General features: G+C 43.4%; 1 protein-coding gene across 2 annotated transcripts; it reads right to left on the minus strand.

Annotated features, from left to right (window-relative positions):
• On the minus strand, positions 1–24167 carry epb41l4b (erythrocyte membrane protein band 4.1 like 4B). Of its 2 annotated transcripts, XM_004541354.5 has the most exons (23): positions 23243–24167; positions 20926–21030; positions 20790–20832; positions 20200–20278; positions 19921–19965; positions 18414–18466; positions 15034–15154; positions 14230–14317; positions 14046–14134; positions 12530–12599; positions 12272–12441; positions 11283–11392; positions 10465–10498; positions 10178–10211; positions 9963–10066; positions 7097–7236; positions 5892–6013; positions 5705–5818; positions 5547–5602; positions 5308–5460; positions 5029–5149; positions 4704–4837; positions 1–1017 (listed from the first exon to the last, which is right to left on the minus strand). In XM_004541354.5, exons 1-23 carry the CDS (start codon positions 23516–23518, stop codon positions 954–956), a joined length of 2325 nt encoding a protein of 774 aa, XP_004541411.3. In that variant the 5' UTR covers positions 23519–24167; the 3' UTR covers positions 1–953. The 2 variants fall into 2 exon arrangements, with proteins under 2 accessions (XP_004541411.3, XP_014267598.1); XM_014412112.3 differs by lacking the exon at positions 4704–4837 and having other exon boundaries at positions 23243–24165.
• Positions 24168–25059: the final 892 nt, after the last annotated feature.

Below are 25059 nucleotides of genomic sequence, written 5' to 3' on the forward strand. Positions count from 1 at the left end.
AACCGATGATGTGGCCTTTATTGAGATCCAGTCCAAGGTAGGAAAACTCAATCAGCAACATACAGTACAGGTGCAGATCATGTGCTGCCTCGGATTGTGACAAAGAAGGGCTGAAGTGAAGTTTTTGTTTTTTGCGCAGTAATTAAATATTTCCAAGGGTCTGACCTCTGAGGCCAGATTTGGTTTTGAGCTGCATGTTAAAAACACAGCAAAGGGACGCAAGAGAGGTTTTTCATGAACACCTGTAACACAAGATCAAGGCTGCTGCCACAGGAGCTTTGGCGCCTCCTGGTGGGCACACGGAGACTGAGGTGTCGATATATTCAGTTTTCACTTTCAACTCACACTGTTCAGGATTTTCTTTAAAACCACAGACGCTGCTGATGTTTTTTTGCGTGTAAAAAAATGGATATCTGATATAGGAATTACAGTACTGAGGTAAGCATTTACAACGCCTGCTCTGTTCTCAGGATATCAATGAGTATTTACATTTTGAACAAACTGATTTGAAAGTGAGTGACTTTCATTTCAGGGGTGCTTTTTACATGGAGATCAAAGCTTCAACAGTCGCTGTCTGAAACACAGTTTAGGCATCAGCACGGACACGGCGATGAAGACAATGAGGATGAACTCACACATAAACAGAAGTCCAAAGCAAAATCCGATAATCGTTTAGGGAAACATTAATCATGCAGGCAGCACCAGGAATACAGTCTGTAGCTCGTCTGTAATGCATGTGAGTGAATCCACTTGTTTCCATTTCACTTTTTTGTACAGGTTCAGTTCAGTTATTACAAAGAGCCTTCTTTCTAAAATAACAGTTAAGCAAATATAACAACCGCCTTTATGCAAATATAGATTTATAACTGCTAAATGTGCAATGCAAGTATACAAATGCTGACTGACACCAGTGACTTTGGGACTTCTTAGCTTCCGTCTGACGGGTCGAGGTCTCAGAGCTCTGTCATCAGGAGCGCTCTCAGGATCTTCTCTCTGTCCACCCTAATTTCTTCTCCGCTGCAGACACGAACATACGATTTAACAGCTCTAAACTTGAACTTTTGTTTCTGCAACAAGGTGAAATATAATTTTCATAACAGAAAATTAAAAAAAACAAACATTTTACAACAGTAACTATGACAGAAACAACACAAAGTCTGCGTTACAAAGACAAAGAACAGCAGCTACAGGATAAGAAGTTGTCTGGCAATTTAAGCTGGTCATACACAGATCTTACACTCATCTGATGCTTTGTTAGGTACACCTTGCTAGCACCAGTTTTCTACCTTCAGAGCTGCTTTAATTCTTCATGGCACAGAACAACAAGATGCTGGAAACATTCCTCAGAGATTTTTAGGCCCACATGACATGATAGCATTGCACTATTTCTGCAGATTTGCCAGCTTTGCATCCATGACGTGATTATCCCGTTCCATCACATTAAAAAGCTGCTCTACTGAACTGAGATCTAGTGATTGTGGAGGACATTCAAGTGCAGCAAACTCATCGTCATGTTTAAGTATTCTGATTCTGATTCTGAAACCGGTTTGAGATGATTTGAGCTGTGGTGCGCTATCGTGCTGGAAGCGGACAGACACAGTAGCAACAATCTTCAGGCTGTGGTGTTTAAATGATGCACAGATACCAATGATGTGAATGTTTTCATGCTGTTGTCAGAAATAGACCAGCAACATTTTTTCAATCTTCTATTTTCCAATCTTCTATTTGAGCCTGTGTGAACAGGAGCCTCACTTTCCTGTTCTTAGCTGAGTGGAACCTGGTGTAGTCTTCTGCCGCTGTAGCCCAACTGCTTCAAAGTTCGAGGTGTTGCGTTTTCAGAGATGCTTTTCTTGGTTGGAACATGTGGTTATTTGAGTAACTGTTTCCTTCCCACAGCTAAAAGCAGTCTGGCCATTCTCCTTTGACTTCTATCAGCAGGACGTTTTCACCCAGAGAATTTCCTCTTTTTCACTCTTTAAATCATAGAGATGACTGTGTGGGAAACTCCCAGAAGATCTGCAGTTACTGGAACACTCAGACCAGCCTGTTACCAACAACCATGCCACCTTCTAAGTCACTTCTTCTCCATTTGGGGGCTCGGTTTGAACTTCAAGAGGTCATCTTTAACATGTCCAAATGCTGCCACGTGATTGGCTGATTAGATATTTTGTTAATGTGCAGAAGAAAAGGTGTACCCAACAAAGTGGCCAGTGGGTGTAAATCGTGTTAGATAACATGAACTTCATGTCATCTAAAGGCTGCAGGGAATGACTAATGAGCTAAATGTCTAATCAGCACGTTCATAAAAGGCTAACGTCGCCACAAGTCATGTGACTTTCAGTGAAGCCAGAGGCTGCGACTGCTTCTGATGGGACTTCTCATTATAGTTTATCAACTTTTTGTCTCCAGTGTGATTAGTTACTGCACTTCTAATTTAATTTTTCTAGGTTATATTAATTTGCGGTGCATATTAAGTTGTGCAATATTATTTAATGTCGTTGCGTAATTGAGTTTATTATGTGATTGATTATTTAATTAGCTCTTTATAATTTTATGTGTAACTTTTAAGTTGATTATTGTAGCACCCCGTGAAAAGCAATTATAGTTCCTACTTGCTTGAGTCCATGGTGGGACTGCTTAGAGCGTAACATACCCTGAGTAACGTGGACTTTGGAGAAGAGTGTGATGCTGGCTGTCTCGCCATGTTGCTGTTTATTATGGAATTTGTATATATGGGCAAACAGATGAAGTCAGAAAATTAGACTTAAGTGAGTTTTTACTGAATGTGTAGCTCAGCCTTCAAGCTTCTCTGTCACGTCCTAAAGAAATGAGCAGCTATTTCCATCAAATCAAATCATCTTATTGGTTTTGGAATCGCTGATGTGATTTTATTACACTGCATTATGTTTTATAAAGTGGTCAAAGCAGCCCGGCTGCCAAAGATTAAAGTAGCACGAAAGTGAACTGCCCCAAAAGTTAACTTAACCAGTGGAGGCTCGTTTTCAGTTCTAGGGTGCACGTGTTTATTTTTTAAGCTGTACTGAAGGGGCCATCTCAAACTTCATTGACTGAAATGCAGATATTGTTCGTTACGCTCAGCTTCTGCTGCAGCTGTTAAAAAAAATAAATCACTGTCATTTGCTTATTATTGGTTTAAGGTTGCAATTTACACCCTGATAAATAAATATGTGGGTGATTTTGTGTGTGTGTTTGTCTTTTGTGATGTCACTGTAATTCGGGGCTTTTAATGGTTTCTTAGAACTGTTTGTTTTCCAGGGTGCAATGATTGTACAGCATATTTGGGGAATTGGATGCACAAGTTTAAATTTGCTTTTGGATTTTCTTAATCTACACAGAGTCCACAGTATACATAGAGGCTCAAATGTACCCACTAATATTTGGTTAAATTTCCATTTAGCAAGTTGCATCTCGACCGGACATTTTTGGCAGCCTCAACAAGCTCCTGGCATAATTCCAGCTCGATATTTAATCACTCTTCTTGGCAGAATCCATAGAGTTCATTTCCTGGAACAGATCTAGTCCGCGAATATTCAATCGGGTTGAGGTCAGGACTTTGGGAACGCCGTACCAGACGCTTAATGTTGGCCTGCTTTATCCATTCCAAACTAGTTTTGATGTGTGTTTGGGATCATTGTCCTGTTGGAACAAACAACCGTGTTCAAACTGTCTAGCTGTTGGTTTGAGGTAAAAGTTTTGGAGGTAGTCCACCTTCTTCATTATTCCATCCACTTCACGATGGTACCACTGGCAGGGGAATAGCTACTGCTAACACCACTTATTCCAGACCTTTGCAAAATGGAGACGCATCCGAATAACTTGTTCTTGTGTACAGCTGTTTGAACCAATGATCCTGAAATCTGCAGTTTTTTAGAAATGGCTCCAAGAGACCTTCACAACTTCTTTAAATCTACCATTCTTCTCCTCAGATTCTTACTGAGTTGTTCTGAGTATTAGTCTAATGAGTGCCATCCAATAAATCAATGAAACTACCAGTTGCAGTCAATCACGAGCAATAAGGACAAGTTAAAAGGTCTTGGCCTTGTGAAGTTGAAAGACATTGTTGAACCGTCGGCACCGCTTATTACAAGATTTAAGTAAGTCTGTGTGGATTAGAGAAAATAATAAATTCAAACTTGTGCTGTATGCCGTATGCTCATTCCACTTTGGAAAAACAACAGCTCAAAGAAATTAAAAGCCCCAAATTATCATGACATCCATTCTCGTGATGAGTGGATGTAAACTTCTGAGGATAACTGTAATCATACTGTAGCAGGAAAAATAGTGAGATATTGTCTTGATATTTTCAAGATAATATCAAAAACTAGTCTGGATCCAGACATTCTTTTGGATCCAGGGGCTCAATTCATGCATGGTGTGGAGGGTCATTTCAGCACTGGTGGAGGTACGCAGTCTCGGACAGCTCTTGTTTACTGCTTTGACATGCTGGAAATAAGATTTTCAATATTAGCCAGTTTTCCCAAATCTCACTCTGAAAATCCTCCTGTCTGCGTCACACGGTTGTTCACTTTGGCCTCACGGTTTAGCATCAGCTACTAACTGAAACAGGGGATTGTTTTTCATGTGCAAGCGTCAAACAAGAGCCTGAGGCTTCAATACAGCACTTGAGCAAACCAGCGCTGTATAAAAGTGTCCAAGAGATAAGAGCGAGGAGGTGCGTTTACCTGTCGTTATGGGCAGCAAGGTAAGGAACCAGGTGAGGAATGGAGCTACGGTAGTAAGAAGGGGAGAGATGAGGGGAGGGCGAAGGAGAGGGACAGCATGGACTACCCAGCTCCAGTGCTGGCATATTATCCCCCTGCAATACACATCAGTGTAGACACACACACACACACACCACACAGACAGACAGACACACACAATTACAGATAATGCAGAGAGGTGTGGAAATAATCCCCCCATAAGTGGAGCATAGTGTACTACACCAAGACCCGTTTTAAAGGGTTTTTAAAGTGTGTGTGTGTGCGCATGTGTGAAGATGTGTGTTACCTGTGGGTAGATTGACGGCTGTATCTGTCTGTCCAATGAGCTGCTAGAGCCCGACTTTGCTGTACTTTGGGAGGAGATGGCTGCGAGTGCTTCAGGGAGATTATCTTCATCTTCGTGGTTACTGATAAGCAACAAATGGAGAGACTATAAGTGGCTTACACGACCTACAGATCGCTCTGAACAAGATGTCACTATCAAAGAGCAGAGATAGCACGGCTGCTGCTTCAAGTACTCTGTGGAGTGTTCATTTTCCACTCACAGCAGGCGATCTGTACTCACAAGCTGAACTGCCGGACCAGCCGTTTTCTGCGGTTGGTGCTCGGGTTGGCTTTGGGCTGGAGCCTCTCTGGCGTCAGGTTGTGATCTTGCCTGTGGGGTGTCTTTTCTGCTGTCAGACTGGATGCCGCCGAGTCTTGGGAGGAGCTCTGATACCTGGAAATGAGAGCAGTTACTCAGGAGGGTAAGTTGTGTTTTCAGAAAGAGGTCTAAACATGTTAAAGAGCGGATGAGCTACTGGCCTCTCATTCAGGGTCTCAGTTGAGCTCTTCCCTCTGGGTGTTGTTGGGGCTTCTTTCTTTATTGTGGAGAAGAAATGGATAGATATGCTGTTAGTGACACCGCCAAGTGCACAGGATGTAGGTCAAATAGCCAAAGGAGAGCGTTATTTGGTACTCACTCTGAAGGCTGCCTCCATCTGGGCCTTGAGGATGTTACATTTGAGGTGGTCGGGGAGCATGGCTGGGGAAGCAGGAGGGTGCAGAGACTTTTCAGACAGCTGCTTCTCCTCTCCCTGCCGGGAGAACGAGGAGAGGTGAGGAGACTAAATCTCAGTGAGTAAACATCGTGTGGGAAACGTGACTGACCTTGTTGTCGATGTTGATGTGCAGCGAAGGCCAGGGAGGAGAATCGCTTTCAGACTCCAAAGCCTTGAGCAGCGACTGAGAGATGTCAAACTCATCTGCAGGGAAGGGGGGCGCTTGACGTTCTGATTGAGACAAATTGTAATGAGAAAAAACAAACAAGTCACGTTTTTACTGTAAAGACACCACAGACGGTTTGACAAAGCAGGGATGGAAAATGACTATAATCTAAAAAGGTTTATAATTCAATTTACGCTGGCACAAGAGTTTGACTGTCTTTAATTTCACCAGAATTTGATGATATTATAAATGATTAACAGCAATTTTGGCTGGGTGGGGGCTTTTTGGTGTTTGAAAGTTGGCAGGTCAAAGCAAGTTTGAGAACCGTGAGATACTTTAAATCCATATTAATGTGTTTGCAGATGCTTCTCGACTTACAAACAATGCCCTTAAACAACTGCACTTAAATGAAGAGTGCAAACACAAGAAAAATTAGCAGTGTTTAACCACGTTTACTTTACTTGTATCCTAGCTCACTACAGCAAAAGGCAACTGAATTATGTTCTCAAAAGCAGAAACCCAATTTAAAACTGCTTTAGACACATTTAAAAGCAACCAGAATCATCCCTCCTTCACCACTGAGGAGTAAGTTCAAAGTGTTTTCACCAAATATCTCCACTTTGGTCTCGTGTGTCCAAAGGACGTTATTCCAGGAGTCTTGTAGACTTGCTGTCATGAACTTAAATATTTAACATGCTAACTGAGGCCTGTAGAGTCTGAGATGTAGCTCTTTGGATTTTTTTGTACTTGTCTGAGCATTGGACCTTGGGGTAAATTTTTGCAGGAACATCCACTCCTGGGAAGATTATGGTGAATTAATACAGAGAAAAAAACCCTGTGAGCAAGCACTTAGTGACAGTGGGACCATATTCTTTATTTCGGATCATCCAGCTTTGAAACAACACAGTCAGTATAAAGGTAAAGGTATATCAGTCATATCACGTGCATCTTTAAATCTGTTTTTACAAAGTTGAAATCAAACTACGTCACGTTGTAGTGGAAACATTACATCTCAAAGTCCTCAAAGTGAACCTCAAAAACAAAAAGAGCGGACAAACAGGCGGCACCGAGCATGAAAAGAAGCATCAGCGTGGCGTCTAGACACACCACAGATTTGTGCAGCCCAGCCTCAGGCTGACAGTACTCACTGTTCTTGTTGTGTGTGTGGCAGAGCGTGTCCTGGCTGTGTGTGTGCCGACGGTGGCGGTGATGGATCTTGCCAGAATACGAGTTCTCGTTCTCCTCGACGCTAAACTGATGATCTGAAGCGAGCCCACTCAGCGGGAAACTGAAGATGACACATGCAATCAAAACACAAACAACCCCCCCCCCAAACAAAATCCCACTTAAATATGACAAAAAGTGTAAGTACCGTAAATAAGTAATTATCGTGTAATAAATCCAAGCTCGTGATGTGAGTTTTTCACAGCAATGTAACCCTCCCTGTGTGGATGCTGAGCTGACTGAGTAACACAAAACCAGAAGTGCAATTTCAACAGTGCATTTGCTTTTCTACATGGTAAAGAAACACTGCTTTGGACCTAAAATGTGTGTAAAATTACATGTAATTTCTGTTAAATCTGTTATTGAATCATTTGTGTTACTTCATTAGTAAAGTACAAAGAACCATGTGGAGGTATTTATCAGTGGGAAAAGCTGTAAAGCTTATAAAAAATACAGTTAAAAGTCTAAAATTTACGCTCTTATTACATTTTCCAAAGCCATCCAGTGGGCCAGACTGAATTCGTTTGCGGGCCGATTCTGATCCCGGGCCTTATGTTTGACACCTCTGGTGTAAGACAATGAAGGAATGGGCTTTGCAATTTCTGCATTTCACTCATAAACCCTTTATTTCAGAAGCAATACGGCAACAGTCCTAAAGGCATAATGTGATTGGAGTAAACATCGAAAGTAAAAGGCGACACACTAGAACAGCAACACACCGGCCACATCTTCTGTAAACACTTGGTTAATTTAGCAAATCCATAACCTGATGTAACATTAATATAATGTTTATTCAAAAAACAAAAAAAAACATTCACTCTGAAAGCACAACACCACAAATGCAAGATTCAGCTTCATGTTTCTAAGTTCACACTGAAAACCATAAATTATACACAAAGCAGCTTAATCCCTAACCCGGCATTCACTAAGTGCAGGACTGGACCCCTTCCACCTGTTCAGAATCACTTTATTCAGCACTCACAACACTTTATTTCAAAAGTGAGTTTAAATAATTTAGATGCCACACGATTTACTGCAAACGAACAAAGAAACAAACACAAAAGCACTCTTAAAGGCAGATTTGAGATTTGAGCAACCGTAATCACATAAAACATCCACAAGCAAAGCAAGGCACAAACGTGTCACACCCGGTCCTATCTTTGTATTTATCCTTAAATATGATGCTGAATGTTTGAATGGAAAGAACAGAGTGTTTGAGAAGTATAAGAGCTACGTCGACTGGGCATTTAGAGCCATAATTAAATACTAACAATATTAAAGTGCAACAAAATTAAAATATATCATCTTATTTCAACAATTCTTAGCTTGTTTTTTGGCCTTTAGTTTATTTATATTTTAGCAAATTGCCACCTAGTACAGCACCTAAAGTTACCTTCAAGAACTTCTTGTTTGAACGTCCCTGTGAGTGCACAGAAAACTAAGCACGTGATTATTTTCATATGAAAATAAACTAAATTTTCAGGCACAATCTTGATTTTTCTAGAAGATGCTTTGAACATTATTTGAAAGTATCCTCAAAGAGACTTTAAAATGCACCACATTCTTGTTTTATCTTTACAGAGGAGCAATTATGCCCATTTCCAGCTTCATAATGTTATTCTTTGATTTTACTACTGTAGCTTTGCATCACTTAGAGTTGAAAATAACCCTTATGTATCTTATGCTGGACCTTGGTGCAGCTCCTCAGTTTATCCTGTTGGAATAAGGCTGTTTAGCTCATCTCTCTCTAATCTTATGTTTTTCAAGCAATCAATTAAAAAAAGAATAATAATAATTTATTTATTTAAACATCAGTAAATTAGCATGAGCAAACTCTTTTCCTGCAAAAATCGTACTTATCCGTTTCACTCTGTATTATTTCCCCAATCATTTGTGCACAACCTGCAATGGCCCCCACCAATCGGGAGGTTTCACCAGCAGGCAGGAACATCCACTCTCAATGACATCACAGGGAAATAATACGGAAAAAAATCTGAGTGTTTTGAGTGGACTCTCAGCCTGTGATTGCAGCTTTATTATTAAGATGAAGGCAACCTGTGTCTAAAAGGATGTGATGATATAAACTGAGCTATGACTCGCAGAATGAGTAAACTGTAACGATCAGAGGTGTTGAGGCTCTTTACCTCGATCGCCTTCGTGATCTGTGTCACCGCTCCGTAACCACAATAAATAACTTCAACATTCACCCACCCAGTCCCCTTACCCGATGTCTTTGCACAGCTCTCCCTCCACGTGACCCCCTTGAACATTATAAACCTCCATCCTGCTTGATAAAGTCCTTTGCACTTGATGGGGGTGTGTGTTTTTTTTGCTTTTTGTCTAGTATGCAGACACTGAAACACATGAGATGACGTGACAAATGGATGAAGACGTGGGACATTTCATGAGGATGAACGGAGACAGCTCCGTCACCGGAGCGTCTCTCTTTGGGTGTTGCCAGTCTGTGCCTGTGAGTTTTGAAATAGATTCCTGGGTTAAGAGGGAGGTCAAAGTTCGGTCATGACCTTATCCCTGTTAACCACAGCCACGGATCCTTTGGCGATGCTGCTCTTTCGCTCCGGGACGGGGGGAACGATGGACACCGGACTCTCAGCCTCAAAGGAAGGCCTGAACGGTTGATGAAGGGACGCACACACGGATGGAGGCAGACGAGACAAACGGGAAGACAAACAGACATATGAGGTGTAAGAGGGACATGAAATGTGATGAAAAACAGAGCATGTGGACACATCCTGAAGCTCTTTAACAATCCTGTCCTTTGTCTCTTACCTGTGAGGTGATGTATGACTGGAGGGCTGCAGGTAAACTGAGGAAGTGAGCGTGGGGTGGGGTGGATGCCAGGGCTCGTGACCAATGGGAATGTTGTGTTGGTACTGGAGAGGATCGAAGAGATGCTCAAATTAAGCGTCGCTACTGGGACAAAGCACACCGCTCTCTGCTGCTTGTGTTACATTTTGAAAAGTGGGTTAACTGAGGTCGCTTACCTGATGCAGACTTGGATTGGGGCTGGCGTGAGAGCTGTGGAGGAAAAAGCAGTGATATCAGATGTGTATCATAACTTATTTTTAAAGCAGGTGCATATATATTACTTTCGAGTGCACTGCACAAGCAAACCCTCTCAAAAGCAACAACTTCTCTTTTACAAAGGGCTGTTTCTGTGTTAAGATTAGCCAGGCCATTAGGTGGATTAAGGTCAAGGTTAGAGGAGGAGGAATGAATGCAATAATCTGAAAGTGCATGCGTGCATTATTTATGTCTGTGTCTGTTTCACCTGATGTGTGGAGGCTTGGCTGGAGAAATCGCAACTGACGGAGAGAGAGACACAAGGTCAATTAGAGCAGAAAAATACAGAAGTCAAAAGCAGCTCTGCAGTTTATCTGCGAGTCTGTGTGCACTTTTTCAAATGCCCTCTCTGGTCTAACTGTGCCGTTCAGTCCAGACTCTCTGCAGACATGTTATTACTCCAATGCTGAGCTATTACCAACACTCAACTCTCGGTTCATTCGTATTCCGGGGCTGCGTGACGAATCCAAATCCAATACATAAAAGGTGTTTGGACGTCAATACTGACAGTCTCAAGGTAAATACAGTTTGCAGTGTGCATTTGATCATTTATGTGGGATAGATTAAAGTGAGCTGCAGGCTGCTGGACCTTTGAAGCCTCTGCAGCTCACAGAAGGTGGGAATTATGGAGGAGTGAAGAGTACAGCAGGTGCCTTTGACAAAGTAAAAAAGGTGACGCTTAAATCTAACAACCTAGAGTTTCTCAGCACTTTCTTTAGAAAAGAAACCAGGGCTGCTTTTAAGTCTATTGAACTTGTCAAATTATCACTTAGCATTGGACATTTTTTTAAAAGAACAGCCCTTGAAAAAAAAAGAAAAAGGGGCGGGGGGGTCCACTTTTCCTTTCCTCTGAAAAATAAAACAATATGTTCAACAGTTACTCTCTGCAGCAATTTTTACATTTTAAAGCCGAAAACACGCTGAACTAAAACAGCGCAGAGCCTTCATAACAACGCTCGCAGCCACATAAAACACAAATCAGGCGCTGATACTCGGTCGTCTTTTGTATGAGCAGATAAAACTCACTTTTGCCCAGCGACTGTGTGCGGGACGGGTAGCGTCTGCTCGGCCTTCTCTCGAATGTGCTGGCCCTCCTCAGTCTGCCTCCGTGAGTGGCCTGGTACTCTGTTTTCCCACTGAGACAAACACACAGCAGATGCGGGTGAAGAGTGGAAATGATTATTACTAAAAGCATCGACACTAATGTCAAAGTGCCACTGAGCTGCAGTCTGACCGAATTCATGGAGTTCATCAGAGGAGACTTAAATGGAGTTTCTAGATGATTATTCCTTTTGGTGTGAATTTTCCAAAAGTTTTCATCAATTGTTTAGAATTTAGAGTTGTTTTTATGCACAGTGCTGCGTTTACAGAGACTCGCTTGACTGCTTGTTCGTGGGACTTTCTGCTTCAGTTTTGTATTTAATAAATGAAAAGCGTGAACGACTTTGGCTTTAGAAAGCCTTGGGTTGGTTTTGCAGTATGCCTAAAGTCTTTTAAACTGACAAACTTTCTAACATACTTATCTTAAAACTTCTCTAACAAAAACTCTGAATGAAGACAGTTTTCGTTAGAGAAGTTGGCACCAGTATGATTGTTATGTCAGACTGCAATACACACAGTTCCAGTGTTCCTGCTTTTACTTCCACCACCTGTTACACAAGTGTTTTTTTTTAATCCACAGAGTGCTTTTACAATGCTGTGATTTAGCTGCTCCGACAAATGACAGGAAGTGCCCTTCAAGTGAGAGAATTTGCTTCGACCATGTCTGATAATAGTTGCAAGAAAACAAACAATATAAAGGGAATATCTCAGTCACCATAGGAACAGATCCGTGTAACCATAGATACCCTGTAACCATAGATACAAAGGCTCTGTTTTATGTGACACATTATTCCACATATGCTGCTAACGAGTGCTGGCCACAACTACCTGCGAGTGCCAGCTTCTATTATCCCCCTTCAGCAAGTCAATTAGACGCTGCTCAGATGTGGCGAGACGCCGTCGCTGCTCTCTACCTGAATCTGAAGCGGGACCCGAGTCGCGTGAAGTCACTGTGGCCGGCCCTGCCCGCCGTTGGCTGGCGCAGGCGAAAGAAAGCGTGACTTTCCACGGCACACTTCCACAGGTGTTTGCAGCTCCTGGCGCTGGCCAGCTCGAACACGAAGGTGTGCTCCTGCTCCCGACCCTTCACAACAGAGAATAACCATAATAACCTGTTAGTCGCCTGAGAGATGACCGCGCGCGGGCACGGCATGCAACGTGAAGACACAAACCTGATCGTCGTCCTCCACCACCACCAACGTGAGTCGACTCCTTTTGAAGTCCAGCCGAGTGATTTTGGGCCTGTGCAACACACACACACACACACACACACACACACACACACACGCACGGATGAATGACAAACACACAAAGAGACAAACAGTTTGAGTGGGACAGGTGACGAGAGCACGCAGTATGAAACATCGGCTCCTCGCAGAGTGATTTTGGATTTCTTTTCACTTCCCATACCTCGTCCTGCCCCTTGGCGAACAAATACTCAGCTCTCAGTAGCTCTCTTTTTTCCTGGCATGCCCTTCCTTCAAAGTTTGCACGGTCCCCACCCTCCACCCAGGCTGAGCCTGTGCCCCACTTTATGTTTTATCACTTATGCCACATTTTGATTGGCTCTAGGTTGTAAATGTTGACACATGCCTCTCCAGAAACACGTGGTTCAAAAAAAAAAAGAAACTCAAATTCAATTAGCAGAGGAATAGCAGCAGACAGAAGAAGTAAGAGTTTAAACAGGTACTGCTTCTTTTCTTTTTTTTTACCTGCCAGAAGAGATAAATAATTAATTTTCGTGAACAAACTCTTGTTTCTGTTTATTTTTCAGTTACATTCATTCAACATGTCGCTACATATTAAAACATCAGCTGTTTGTGAGATTCCCTTTTCCAGTTTCATTATTTTCATACAGTTCTGTGCAAAAGTCTTGAGTCAGCTCTTTTTTTTAATATATATACATTTTGCTTCCAAAGCAGTGGTGAGTAATAGTTCTCCAGGTCTTTCTGAAGGTCTTTCAGGGGTTTTCTTTGGACATTGGCCTCTTCTTCACTTATTTTCAGTCCAGTTCTTGTTCCTGACAATTTTCAGAGGAATGCTTTTCTGTTATTTGCTAATCCACTCAACACTGACCTATGAGTCATTCAAGCATAACAGCGGCACCTCACTCAAGGAATGAACCAGTGTTGTGTCTTAACATCAGAGTCAAAACACTGGTTTATTCTGAAGGACCAATTTTAAATGGTATCTTTAGGCATCTTTTGTCCCCCGTCTCCCCCCATCGGTCATACCAAACACTGACGTTTCTATAATTCTGCAACAGAATTGTCCAGACTCTGTTTTTGCCTCGAAAACTGTACTTCCGATGATGTTTGCAAGTGTTTCAATAAACAGCAGCACATATTTCCCATTTCAAACAAATGGTCCTTCATGGATTTCCAGAGCCTAGGGTGACACCTCAAACCATCTTATTTCACTCAGGTGAGTTTAAACTACCAAATTCTCCTAATCTAAATTTGCAATGACACAAGTGACACAAATAAGTGACACAAGAATTATTACTTATGACGACAGTTTTGTTTTTTCATTATTGTATCAGTAAGGTTAGGAATTTTGGAAATGTACGGTGTTCCTACATTCACATTCACTGCTTGTGTTTTCTTACATTTTTGTGTTAAAATCATTTACATAAGAAATGTAAATGAGCACGTTTCAGGACACACAAGATGAGAGTTGTGCTCTTACCAAAAGAAAAGCCCGATTTTGCTGACGCCCTCATAAACCAAGATGCCAGTTGGAGTGAGACCCAGTGCATATTCTCCTCCATCTTTGCCCTGCGGACGAACGAGCACACATTTATTTCTAACACACCTGAACTTCAGTGTCACACAAAAAACAACACTGGTGATAATAAAACTCTCTCACGCACCTTGACAAAGTGCATATCTACTCCGTAAAGTTCCAGCCACTTGCATTTGTTGAGAAAAGAAATCTCTGCTTGAGAAGGGCTTTTTCCCCTGAGGAAATAAAAGCAGACAACACGGTGAGTTTTCACAACAAAAATACTGCTCGCTCCATCACCTGAAGCCCCGGCCACTATATTTGGCAGCTCAGTCGAAAAAAGAAGAAAAAAACGTCAAAATCGACGCTTGCCGCGTGACCTCTGCTGGAGATTGGTGTTAGTTCTGAGGGAGACGCTCAGTGAGTAACTGTCTGTCTGCATCCTGATTCAGTCTTTGTGTGTAGGCATGACTCAGTGAACTCGGTCTGTCCTTGCGTGGCTAAGTCGGCCCAGTGAAGCGCGGCGTACGCGTATGTAATCTAATCCGAGATGGGAGCAATCAGTGCACTGCTGGGTTAAATACTGCCCGGAATCAATCAAGACCCTCCGGGAATTAATCCCATAATCCTTCACGCAGACCAGCGATAGCCCGGCCGAGGAGGAGAGCACAGAGGGACGGTGAAATGAGACACCCGGTCAGTGAAAACATTGGTGCTGAAAGGCTGCAGCAGAATGACTTCCTTTGCTGCTCAGTGCTCAACTTTTTGCCCCACTTGTTCCATCCGACGAGGAGAGAAACCAGCTCAGGTCAACTGGACGCCCTCCAGTAAGCTGCTTTGACACAGCAGACGTATTGTGGTAACTGGTGCAAAAAAAATGTTTATGTGTCCTGGGTTTTAGTTTTAGAAGATCCCAAATTTAAGATGACTAGAAACACAGCAGGCTCCTCACCTAAGAGTCAGCCACTGGTTGAAGATGTCTGCCTCCATTGCCGCGCTCTGTCTGGGAGTGAAACGAAACTCCGACACCAGTTCGGGAGAGTGCTCCAAGGGGTCGCAGTCTCCCAGCTCGCCTGCATACAGATAATTCAAGTACACATGCACAGACGCACATCAGGTGAGCAGCATTCAGACCTTCGCTTACAAACAAAGCTTTATTTAATCAATAGAAAGCAACAACACAATAAATTGCTACAGACTCAGCTGGTCTGGTTTGGCCAGTAGCTTGTAGTGACTACTTCCAAGGTGATTATTGCACCTTGGAAGTAGGTGAAGTTGTGCCAGAAATTTTTGCAGTGACCATTTTTTAGTAAGCTTTATATAGACACTGGCTTTATTGCCATTACTGAGTAAATTAGAGGTGTGACTTTCACTTAATTGTATGACCATCCCAGTAAAAAACAACAACAATAACAACAAAGAAAAAAAAACAAAACCCAAGAAAACCAAAAGTATTTACAAGAAAAAAAATCTCAGACACCTCAGAAACATTTGCGTGTTTTTTTTGTCATGGAGCCAAGGACATCACGCCTCAGGCATGATGTGGTAGACAGGATGTGCCACACAAACACAACAGCCATCGCCTCCTCTGAGCAGTTCCAGTTCATTTATGATGATAATTTCCTTTAGTTTGATTTTCATTGAACACCCATAACACACTGCAGCTGTTTTTTTCCCCTCTTACAAAAATTTGGGACTTTAATTTTGGAGGTTCTGGATCATGAAATGCATATTTTTGTGTCCAAGTGCATCATTCCTGTTTAAAATCACTTAGTCTGATCATGACTTGCACAAGTTGATTCTATAAAGTATCATCTTTTAAATATAACTAATAAGAAATCTAATTTTAGAGCTTTAAATAAAATCAATCATTTAATTACATGGCATTTCTTGCAGCTGCAGCACTCGACTTACTGGTTTTGCCGCCTGACTTTTGGAACCATTTTCAGTTTAAATAGGCTGTTGCTTGGACACCTATATTAACTTTTGCATTTGGAAGCAAAAGCACCATTTTTAAAAGAAATAAAGATTTATTCATTTATTTTTACATTGGTTGTGCCACCTGACTTGGAAAGTGCACCAGCCTGCATAAGAGATACGTTTCTTATCCAGTTTAAGAGAGAGCTACAAGCCTTTTCAGACAGCCACATAGAGTCCAAGGGGTCCTCTGTGTAATTAAATATCACTTTCACTACTATTACTTCAAAATAAAATGTTTATGGTTGTGCCACCCTGGCATTTGTGAACATACAAACTGCTGGACAACATAGTTTTAATTATCTCAACAGCTTTTAAACTGTTAGTATTTATACATTTTGGTTATTTTATCAATAAAAAGTGTATATTGAGTATTTTATTTTGGAATTATTAGCATTTAAACACCATTTTTAATAGCCTTCTTAGTCTTTTCATTTTTAAACAGACGTATGTGCCGCCTGCCAGTTTGGAGTATTAGAAACCAAAATATAAAAGCATATACATTGTGCCATAATATTATTAATTACCCTGCAAATTGATTCAAATTTAAAAAGTTTTTTGATTTATTTTACAAAGTAATGACGCACAGATGCAAACATATGAACATATACAAATATTCTTACCTAAAATGACCCTGGTATGCCTGTGGTGCTGTTACACTGTGGATTACTCCATAAACATTACTCCACAGTTTGCTGATTAGTCTTTTTTGAGAGCGCTCATCAACACTAATATTAACTGACTTTACTTAGCTTGGCTGGCTCCCATGAGGGTAAAATTAGGACGGTAACCTCATTGTGATGAGAGAAAAAAAATAGTGGTTGCCTGGTAACCGCACTGATTTTTTTTTTTTTTTTTTTTTGGCTTATCAGTAATCAATTGCATGAAGGTGTGGAGACCACTTTAGATTGCAGGGTGACTGCACAGGTGGGAGGCAATCTGTCTCCAAACAATTGTAGTCTGACTAAGACCGATTCCTAATTAAGTAACAGACGTCTATGTCTGTGAAGGTTCTCAGTCATCCAGGTCATCGTAGTCAAAAGAGCTTGCAAAGAAAAGCGTCTGGACTTCTTTAAGTTGCTTGAAGACCTTAGAACTGAAGAAGCTTCTCGGATGAGAGGTGAAACGTCTTCAAACAACTTAAAGAAGTCCAGACGCTTTTCTTTGCAAGCTCTTTTGACTAACAGACGTCTAATTTATAAAAAGCCAAATTACAAACACGCTGCAATCAATCTGAGTCACTCTGAGCTGATGAGCTCAGTTTCTTTTTAATAATGGGACGTCACTATTGGCAGAGGGACGGCTGTTTCACATTCTTGAGGTTCTCGTTGGACTTAATGTGAATTTTTGTGGAACTAGACGACAACAGATTGCAGCAAATTGACTTTTGCCATTTTTGTTTCAATGCATTATCACAAAATGACTGTATGTACTCGAATATACTGAATTTAGCAGAGTGACTGCATCTTATTGCAGTTTAATTGTCCTCCAGACGCACCACAGTCGCTTTGAAGACAGCGACTGACTACGAGTGGTCATAGATTAAGCCCCGTCTTTGAAGCGACCGTTTGAAAAGCAATAAAATCACAAGTTTGTCGCACACAGTCGCAGTAATTTTGGTCAAACTGCTCCAACCACTCTTTGCCCTTGTGTAGGTGTAGCATGAAATATTTGAGGTTATTAGCTTCTGTAAAAAAGCTTTGGCATTTGAGATGAGAGGACAGGCATCTGGAGGGACTTATTTAATGTGAGAAGCCACAAAATCTCACATTGAACCATGGGGCCGACCGTTCAGGGGGTTTGGAAGCCGGTTCGATCACCAGCTCTGTCTGTCTTGGTTGTTGCGTCCTTGGGCAAGACACTTCACCTACCGCCTACTGGTGATGGCCAGAGGCGCCTCTGTCAGTCTGCCCCAGGGCAGCTGTGGCTACGACTGTAGCTTGCCTCCACCAGTGTGTGAATGTGAGAGTGAATGAATAGTGGAACTGTAAAGCGCTTTGAGGGTCTCGAAAAGCGCTATATAAATGCAATCCATCATCATCATCATTATTATTATTATTAAAATCATTCGGAGCTTAGTGTAGTACTGTTCTCAGGGCTTCTGCTGATGCATATCATGTATGTCAAAGTAAACACAAGTGCATTATGCCACAAATATATAGCAGTTTTCCTATCACAGTGAAATAAATGGATATTAATGGCTTTGCACTCAGTCCAAATCAATCTAACAGGTTACGCCAGGGTTTGGAAAACTGTTAACACTATGAGGAATAACTTATGAGGTTCTTGGAGAACATAAATCTCTGCTTAAGAGTATAAATAAACACTGAGAGTGAGGTTCCAAAGTCTACTTACTTTGTAAACAAAATGCCGCAAGCTCTACAGCCACGTCATACGGACATTTCAACCTGGAGAGAGAGAGAGATGCTGATGGTGAGCGGTTTTTAGTGCGAGTGACACACTGCATGAAATCAAAACCACTGTCCTGCCGATGGTGCGATGTGTACTCGTTATCATGTGTCAGAGAGACATAAAAGTGGATGAATACCCTACGCTGTGTGTGTGTGAACATGTCAAGGAGGAGAGGCGCAACCCTTTTGCTAAAATAAGCAGCCCTCTGCTGTTCTTGATCTTGAGCTATATAATAGAGCTGGACTCCAGGGATCCATGGCCCAGATAGAGGCAGGAGGAGGGAGATGGGGAACACACTGTCTGAAGTGTGTGTTTGTGCAGGCAGGTCTGTGTTTGTGACTCAGAAGCAGATGCCACTGTGCACAAGTCTCCCAAACTCCAGTGTAGGTGACCTGTGTGCGTGCCGCTACAGGTGAGTGTGTTTACTCCAGTTTTAATGCTGCTGATGAGAGCCGGATGTCCTCATAAATGGAGAGGAAGTGCCTACAAATGACTTGTGACTTAACAATGAGCTGAGCTAACCGAAACAGGAGTGGCAACAGTTTTTCTCACCTTCTCTACAATAAAGAAAGAATTCACAAAATATTCAGCTGTTCCTGTGTAAAGAAAACAATGCCTTAGTAGGTAAACCTGTTAAACTGCTTGCAAGTAATCACATGGCAGCAACTCAGCGCACTTAGGGAAAGACCTGCTGAAGTTCAAACTGAGCATCAGAATGGGGAAGAAATGTGACTTCAGTGACTTTCAGAGCAGAGGAGAATGGTGAGACTAGTTTGAGCTGACTAGAAGGCAACAGTAACTCCAATAACTAAGAGGATATGCAGGCGAGCATCTCTGAATGCACAACACATCGAACCTTGAAGCAGATGGCGTACAGCAACAGAAGACTGCACCAGATGTGATTTCTGTCACTTAAGATCAGAAAACCGAGGTTATAATCCTTTTCAGGCTCCCACAAAAAGTGTGGCCTGGTCCGATGAGTCTGCTGCGAGGTTCGGACCGATGGTTGGGTCAGAATTTGGCGTGAACAACATGAAATTATGGATCCATCCTGCTTTGTACTAATGGTTCATTCTCATTGACCGTATCCATCATTTTTTGACAACACTGTACTCATCCTCTGGTTCGACCAGGATTACACACCATGTCACAAAGATTATCAGTCACCAGATCTCAATCCAACAGAGCACCTTTGAGATGTGGTGGAACAGGAGCTTTATATCAAATCTGCAGAATGTGTGATGCCATCATGTCAATATGGAGCAAAAATCTCTGAGGTATGTTTCCAGGGCCTTGTTGAATCCGTGCCATGGGGATCCCAACCTGGCACTAACGAGGTGTGCTTAATATGTCGTGTGTGTGTGTGTGTGTGTGTGTGTGTGTGCGCGCGCGCGCGTCCTGGGTTTATTTGGAATTATTTGTGTGCATAAACTGTGACGATGAAACTTACTTGTCAGACAGAATGTCTTGTCGAAGCTGCAACACAAACAGATACCTGTTGGCGAACAAAACCGCAAAACAAACAAGTGAGACTCTCGCCTGTAGACAACATAAATCAATTGATGTATCAAAGGCGCTCCTCATGTCTGACACATAATTTGTTTTAACAAGTCTCTGTCCTTGATTTAAATCTGCCCATAGCAGCAAAGTAATTAGCCCCACGTCCCCTTTGGACCTTTACACCAGGCTCAAGAGAAAACCGTGTGTGTGTGTGTGTGTGTATTTTTACCTTGTAAATTCCTCACGCAGGTTGTTTGGCTCTGAAGAGTAAAACTTCACCCTGAAGAACAGCTTGTACGGCGGACCGTCTGAGAGAAAGATTAAAAGATATGTGAGTGTGACAGAAAGAGCCGAGGCCGGAGAATAATTCAATCAAATAACATTTCTCAGAATTTATTTCATACGTTTAGTCTCGTCGACTTTTCATCTGCTGCATCCATCACTGCCACGAGGTCCGAAATCTTTTCATCTCCCAATTGACTTTAACCTACTTTCATATTTCTTCCCTGCTTCCCTTCCACATTGATCAGAGTTACTTTCAGGCTACAGACCTACCACCCTGTGAATAAACGACCGGCCGACAGGTACAACATCCATCTCCCCACCTCCCGTGAACCATTCGGCCCCCTGTTACAAGCCAGTGAGCAAACAAGGCTACGGCTTCTAATGCACATAGTAATCACTGTGTCAACATTTGATAATGCTCCACCTGCTCCCCACTCACCTGCTACCACATGCGCATACAACGCACTGCACATTTTCCTACACACATGCAAATAGTCCTAATTAGAAAAACAGCCCGAGGCGACCTGAGCTTACCTCGGATCTGCTTCTTTATAAGCTTGGACATATCCAACCAGTGCTAAGAGAGAGAGTGACAGAAAGAATAGAGAGGTGAGAATGATTTTCATCAGCTTGCTTTCCACATTGATGGACGTGAGAGCTTGTTACTCACTGAAACTTGATCCGTGTCCATGAACTGCAATCCAAAGTAGTCTGTCTCAACCAAATCTATGTGATACATGATCTGGTCGAAAAGGTCCTGGCCTTTGGACTTGCTCTGGGAAAAGCAAAAGTAGAACACAGGAGGAGAAATTAGTTATTTCTTACACTATCTCTCCTGTCGTGGTGAGCGGATCTTCCACGGTGGATGGATTGAGCTTTTAAAATTGAGTTGGGGGCGTCAACCTGTTAGCACAGGCTTAAAAGTGAATTAGAAAGAGGCCTGGTGATCACATTGGGAGGAGAAATGACTTTTACTGGACGTGTAAGTGGGTGTGTGTGTGTGTCCAGGTCAAAATGAGAAGGACAAGCCCCACAGGGAAAGGCCCTTATTGAGGCCTTTCCTATAAACACACAACCAAGACAACGAGTCGGTGCACTTAAGCACAAACTGCAGCCGTTTGCCGTTAAATTTATCAGAGCATTTTACGAGCATCCCCTGATGAAGACCTAACCCTGGTCTGACCCACATAAAACACAGTGGGTGTGTAGGAAGATGACTGCCTTGTACTTTGGATCCTGATAACCAGCCTAAACTTCCTGGTGGGTGTATGAATGAGTGAGGAAATCAGTGGTATTAAAGGATTGGGGACAGAAAGAAATCGCTCCTGCCCATTCTCTCTGCAGCGTGCGTCGTTTACAGGGGCTGATTGTGACCTCCATCAAGAGGACGCGCAATCACGCGCCTCGCAGAGTCACGCGCAGCGAGGTGAACAGCTCGTTCTTCCTGTTGTCTCCGGGCCTACGCTCAGTTTCAGGTGACACACTGAAAGGCCTTATTAGTTGAATTTCAGCCCCGTTCAGTGCACTTGTAGGAACAACAAGAGCACATGAACAAACTTGTTCCAACACACCTGTGACTAAGCCGGCAGCTCGTCGAGCCATGTGTCATTTTCAACTGTAATGCCTTGGCAGAAGTGGCGGCTTTGTGTTGGAGCTGTAATCTCGCTGCAGGACGAGAGAAAGGCTCTCCACGCCACAATGCAATGGCCGAGCGTTTCGGAGGTGACGCACGCACGCAACAGCTTCGCTGACACACGCAACCTTGAAAATGAAAACATCTTATGAGAAGCCACTTACGCACACAAGGGCCCACACGCTCGCTCATCATCCCACCTACCCCCTCGCACAGCTCGTAGCACTCGTCTGTGACACAGCGTCCCCACAGTGGTAAATCAGATCAGGGAGTCGGGGAATAGAGAGAAAGGAGAAGAAGGTGATGGATGGAGAGAGACAGAAGGAGGTGGAGGATGCACAGGAGGGAAAGAACAGGAGAAGAGTGAGGAGGCAGAGTGTGAAAGAGTAAAATGATGAGCAAGGGAGCAGGCAGCAGAGGGAGTGTAAAAGGAGATTAGGAGGGAGAATGGCTCAGGGGAGGGGAGGTGGGGGAAAGGGGAGATTGCTTGAGGAAGATCAGATACAAGCAAATAGAGAGAAAAGAAAGTGAAAGGAAGACGTGCAAAAGAGCAAACAGGAGGGGGCAGCTTCAGGTCTGAGTTAGTTCCCAACAGTCAGAATGGGGAAGCAATGCGATGAATCGGATGATCATAACACCATCTGGAGCTGCAACCACTCACTGTATAAGAAGAGACGTGCTCACAGATACGCACACACACACTACAGGCACTGAAACTTTGGTAAAAGGGTTTGTGCCAAAATCCAAAGAAGTGCAGAGCGCACTGTTTTCAGTTTGAACCGAGGGCACAACTAACGACAATGTTATTCTGTGGTCATGTTTTTTGTATTGTGTAGTTAAAAGTGCCAAAAACAATGCCCCACATTCCAACATGAGGTCTCAGAGCTTCTCATTTCCTTGACCCCTGTGAAGTCTAAATCCAATAGAAGTCACCAGGAGCCAGAAAAGAAATTAAAGTGTCTTCACGTTTATTTGGGCAGTTAATTAAACTGAGGGGAGATATATATAAAAAAAATCTTGCTCTCCCCCTCATGGATTAATCAGCAAGACTAATTGCCCGGGTCCTAATTTGTCCTGCATGCCTTTTAGACAAACAGAGTGGTAAAAGGCTGTAATAAGTACTCAGTTTTACACGTCCTCTAACTACTACTGTGCTCTGATCGTTTAAGAGGCTGGCGTTGGACCTGCAAACGGCTCTGACTCCAGGCTCGTTCATTTTCAGGACAGGAAAGCTGCCTCGCGTTTCTTATTTATTTATTTATTTTGCTTGGACCCCCAGGAAGATCCACAAAGACACGACAAAGGAGGTGGGGGGAATACACAACTGATGTGCCTTGCCACTTGAGCCACTCACGGCCAATTCCACATTGACATCAGAGCCGTCCAACAGCAGGACCCGACAGGTGATGGTGGTCCTCGCCGTCCCAGCGGCCGGGATGTGAACCGACGACCCCCCGGTGACCACGGCGGGAGCGTGGACGACCTGCTGCTGGTGGGCCAGGAGCAGGGGGTTCCCGGATACCCCTCCTGCTCCCCCTCCTCCTCCTTTACCGTCCCGCTCATCCCTCTCCCTCTGCTGGAAGCGGCTCAGGGAGCGGCGGCTGAACGTCCGGCGCAGAAAGCCCATCATCTTCTTGATCCACGATGAGAGGAGGTCCGCGCCGCGTCCGTGAAAACTGCTCCGCACAACAGTCACTGCAGCCGGGGTCCTGTCACTGCTGCCTCCTTCACCACCTCCACCTCCTCCTCCTCCCCGGGGCGAGGAGTCACTCAGCAGGCACGGAGGAGACTTCAGGGCTGCCGATCAGTCCTCGGGCTGGATGTCGGCAGCAGGGGGGGACTCCAGCCGCATACTAATGAAACTACCACAGATCGACCACCGAGCAGCCAACCAGTTGATTTCCAATCATCCAGCCCTATGTGAACGGCAGGAGTCGCGGAAATACAAGCAGCCCTCCTCCTCTTCCTCCTCCTGTCCTGTCCTCTCCCGTGCACCTGCCTCCTGCTTCGCTCGCTGTTGCGCACCGACTCTAAAATCCCGGAGAAATCCCGTCCGACGCTCCGCAGTGGGGACCCCTGAGTCACAAGGGGCCGAGAGGGGGGGGGAGGGAAGTCTCACCACCTCTGGACCGGACTTGACCCGGCGGCGGTCGCTGCTGATTATTCCCACCGGCGAAGCGAAACTAGTCTACCTCACAGGTAAAAGTCAACCAGCGAGAACTGGACAAACAGCGTGATCTGCGCCTGCGTAAAAACACAGCACATAACAAACTTCTGTTCCTCCCGACTGGCCGACCCATCAACACCGGCGAACCAGCGCCACCTGTCTGCCATGGACGCGCCAGGGCTGGGAATAAATCAGAGCAGATCATTACTCGGGTCCCAAGGTGGGGTCCGCGGTGCTCCAGGGGGGGCCTTCCCCAGCATAATGATGGTGATTTATAACCCTCTGCTCTTCAGAGTCCTACCCACCGCTTTACAAGTAATTCAATCACAGTTTCAATCAAACTTTATTAGTGCAGCATCTGTCATGCAGTGTAATGCAACTCCAAAGTGCTTCACACACCCAACAAATGCAAATAAGTTACACATTAGGAGACTGACGCACGCAACAAGTACAAATAAGAGATCAGATCTGCAAAGAGCCAGTGGCATTACACACCCTCCATCACGCTTTTATTTAACCTGCTTTATTTTATTTATCTAATTAGACTAATAATTAGATGCAGGGTTTGTGAAACATCTGCACAGCTAAGATGAAAATCTGGAAAAGGAACAAAATGTAGCCAAAATCTGCTTAACTCTTTCTCATGTTCCGAGTTTATGAAATAAGTGCACATGCTCTACTTTTTCAAGTGTTTTTATTCCTGTTACACTTCCTAAAACATGACCTCGTTCTATACTTTCCCTCACTTTGTCACCCTGGAGCTTCCTCTGCTGTAAATATATACATTTCTTTACACAGCAGACTGAAAATATGAGCCCTGTGGAAGCTCCAGACTCATTCCTCCTCTTCTGTGATGAGTTCTGTGAGTCGATCTGTTGGCTCTGAATGCATTTATGAATGAAACGATCCTCTGATTACACTATTCACAGATTCTGTGGCATTATGTTCATTAGTGGGGATTAAAACAGCATCGCACTGAATCCCCACGAAAAAAGAAAAAAACA

The sequence above is a fragment of the Maylandia zebra genome, linkage group LG11, assembly GCF_041146795.1.
Source record: "Maylandia zebra isolate NMK-2024a linkage group LG11, Mzebra_GT3a, whole genome shotgun sequence".
NCBI classification, from domain to species: Eukaryota; Metazoa; Chordata; class Actinopteri; order Cichliformes; family Cichlidae; genus Maylandia; species Maylandia zebra.

Excerpts from the sequence above, each read along its gene's own strand:
- epb41l4b (XM_004541354.5), bottom strand. The coding sequence starts at position 23,518 with ATGATGGGCTTTCTGCGCCGGACGTTCAGCCGCCGCTCCCTGAGCCGC. Across the intron at positions 20,833-20,925 it reads TGGACACGGATCAAGTTTCA|CACTGGTTGGATATGTCCAA; the intron begins GTGAGTAACAAG and ends TCTCTCTCTTAG. Across the intron at positions 20,279-20,789 it reads TATAAAGAAGCAGATCCGAG|ACGGTCCGCCGTACAAGCTG; the intron begins GTAAGCTCAGGT and ends TCTTTCTCTCAG.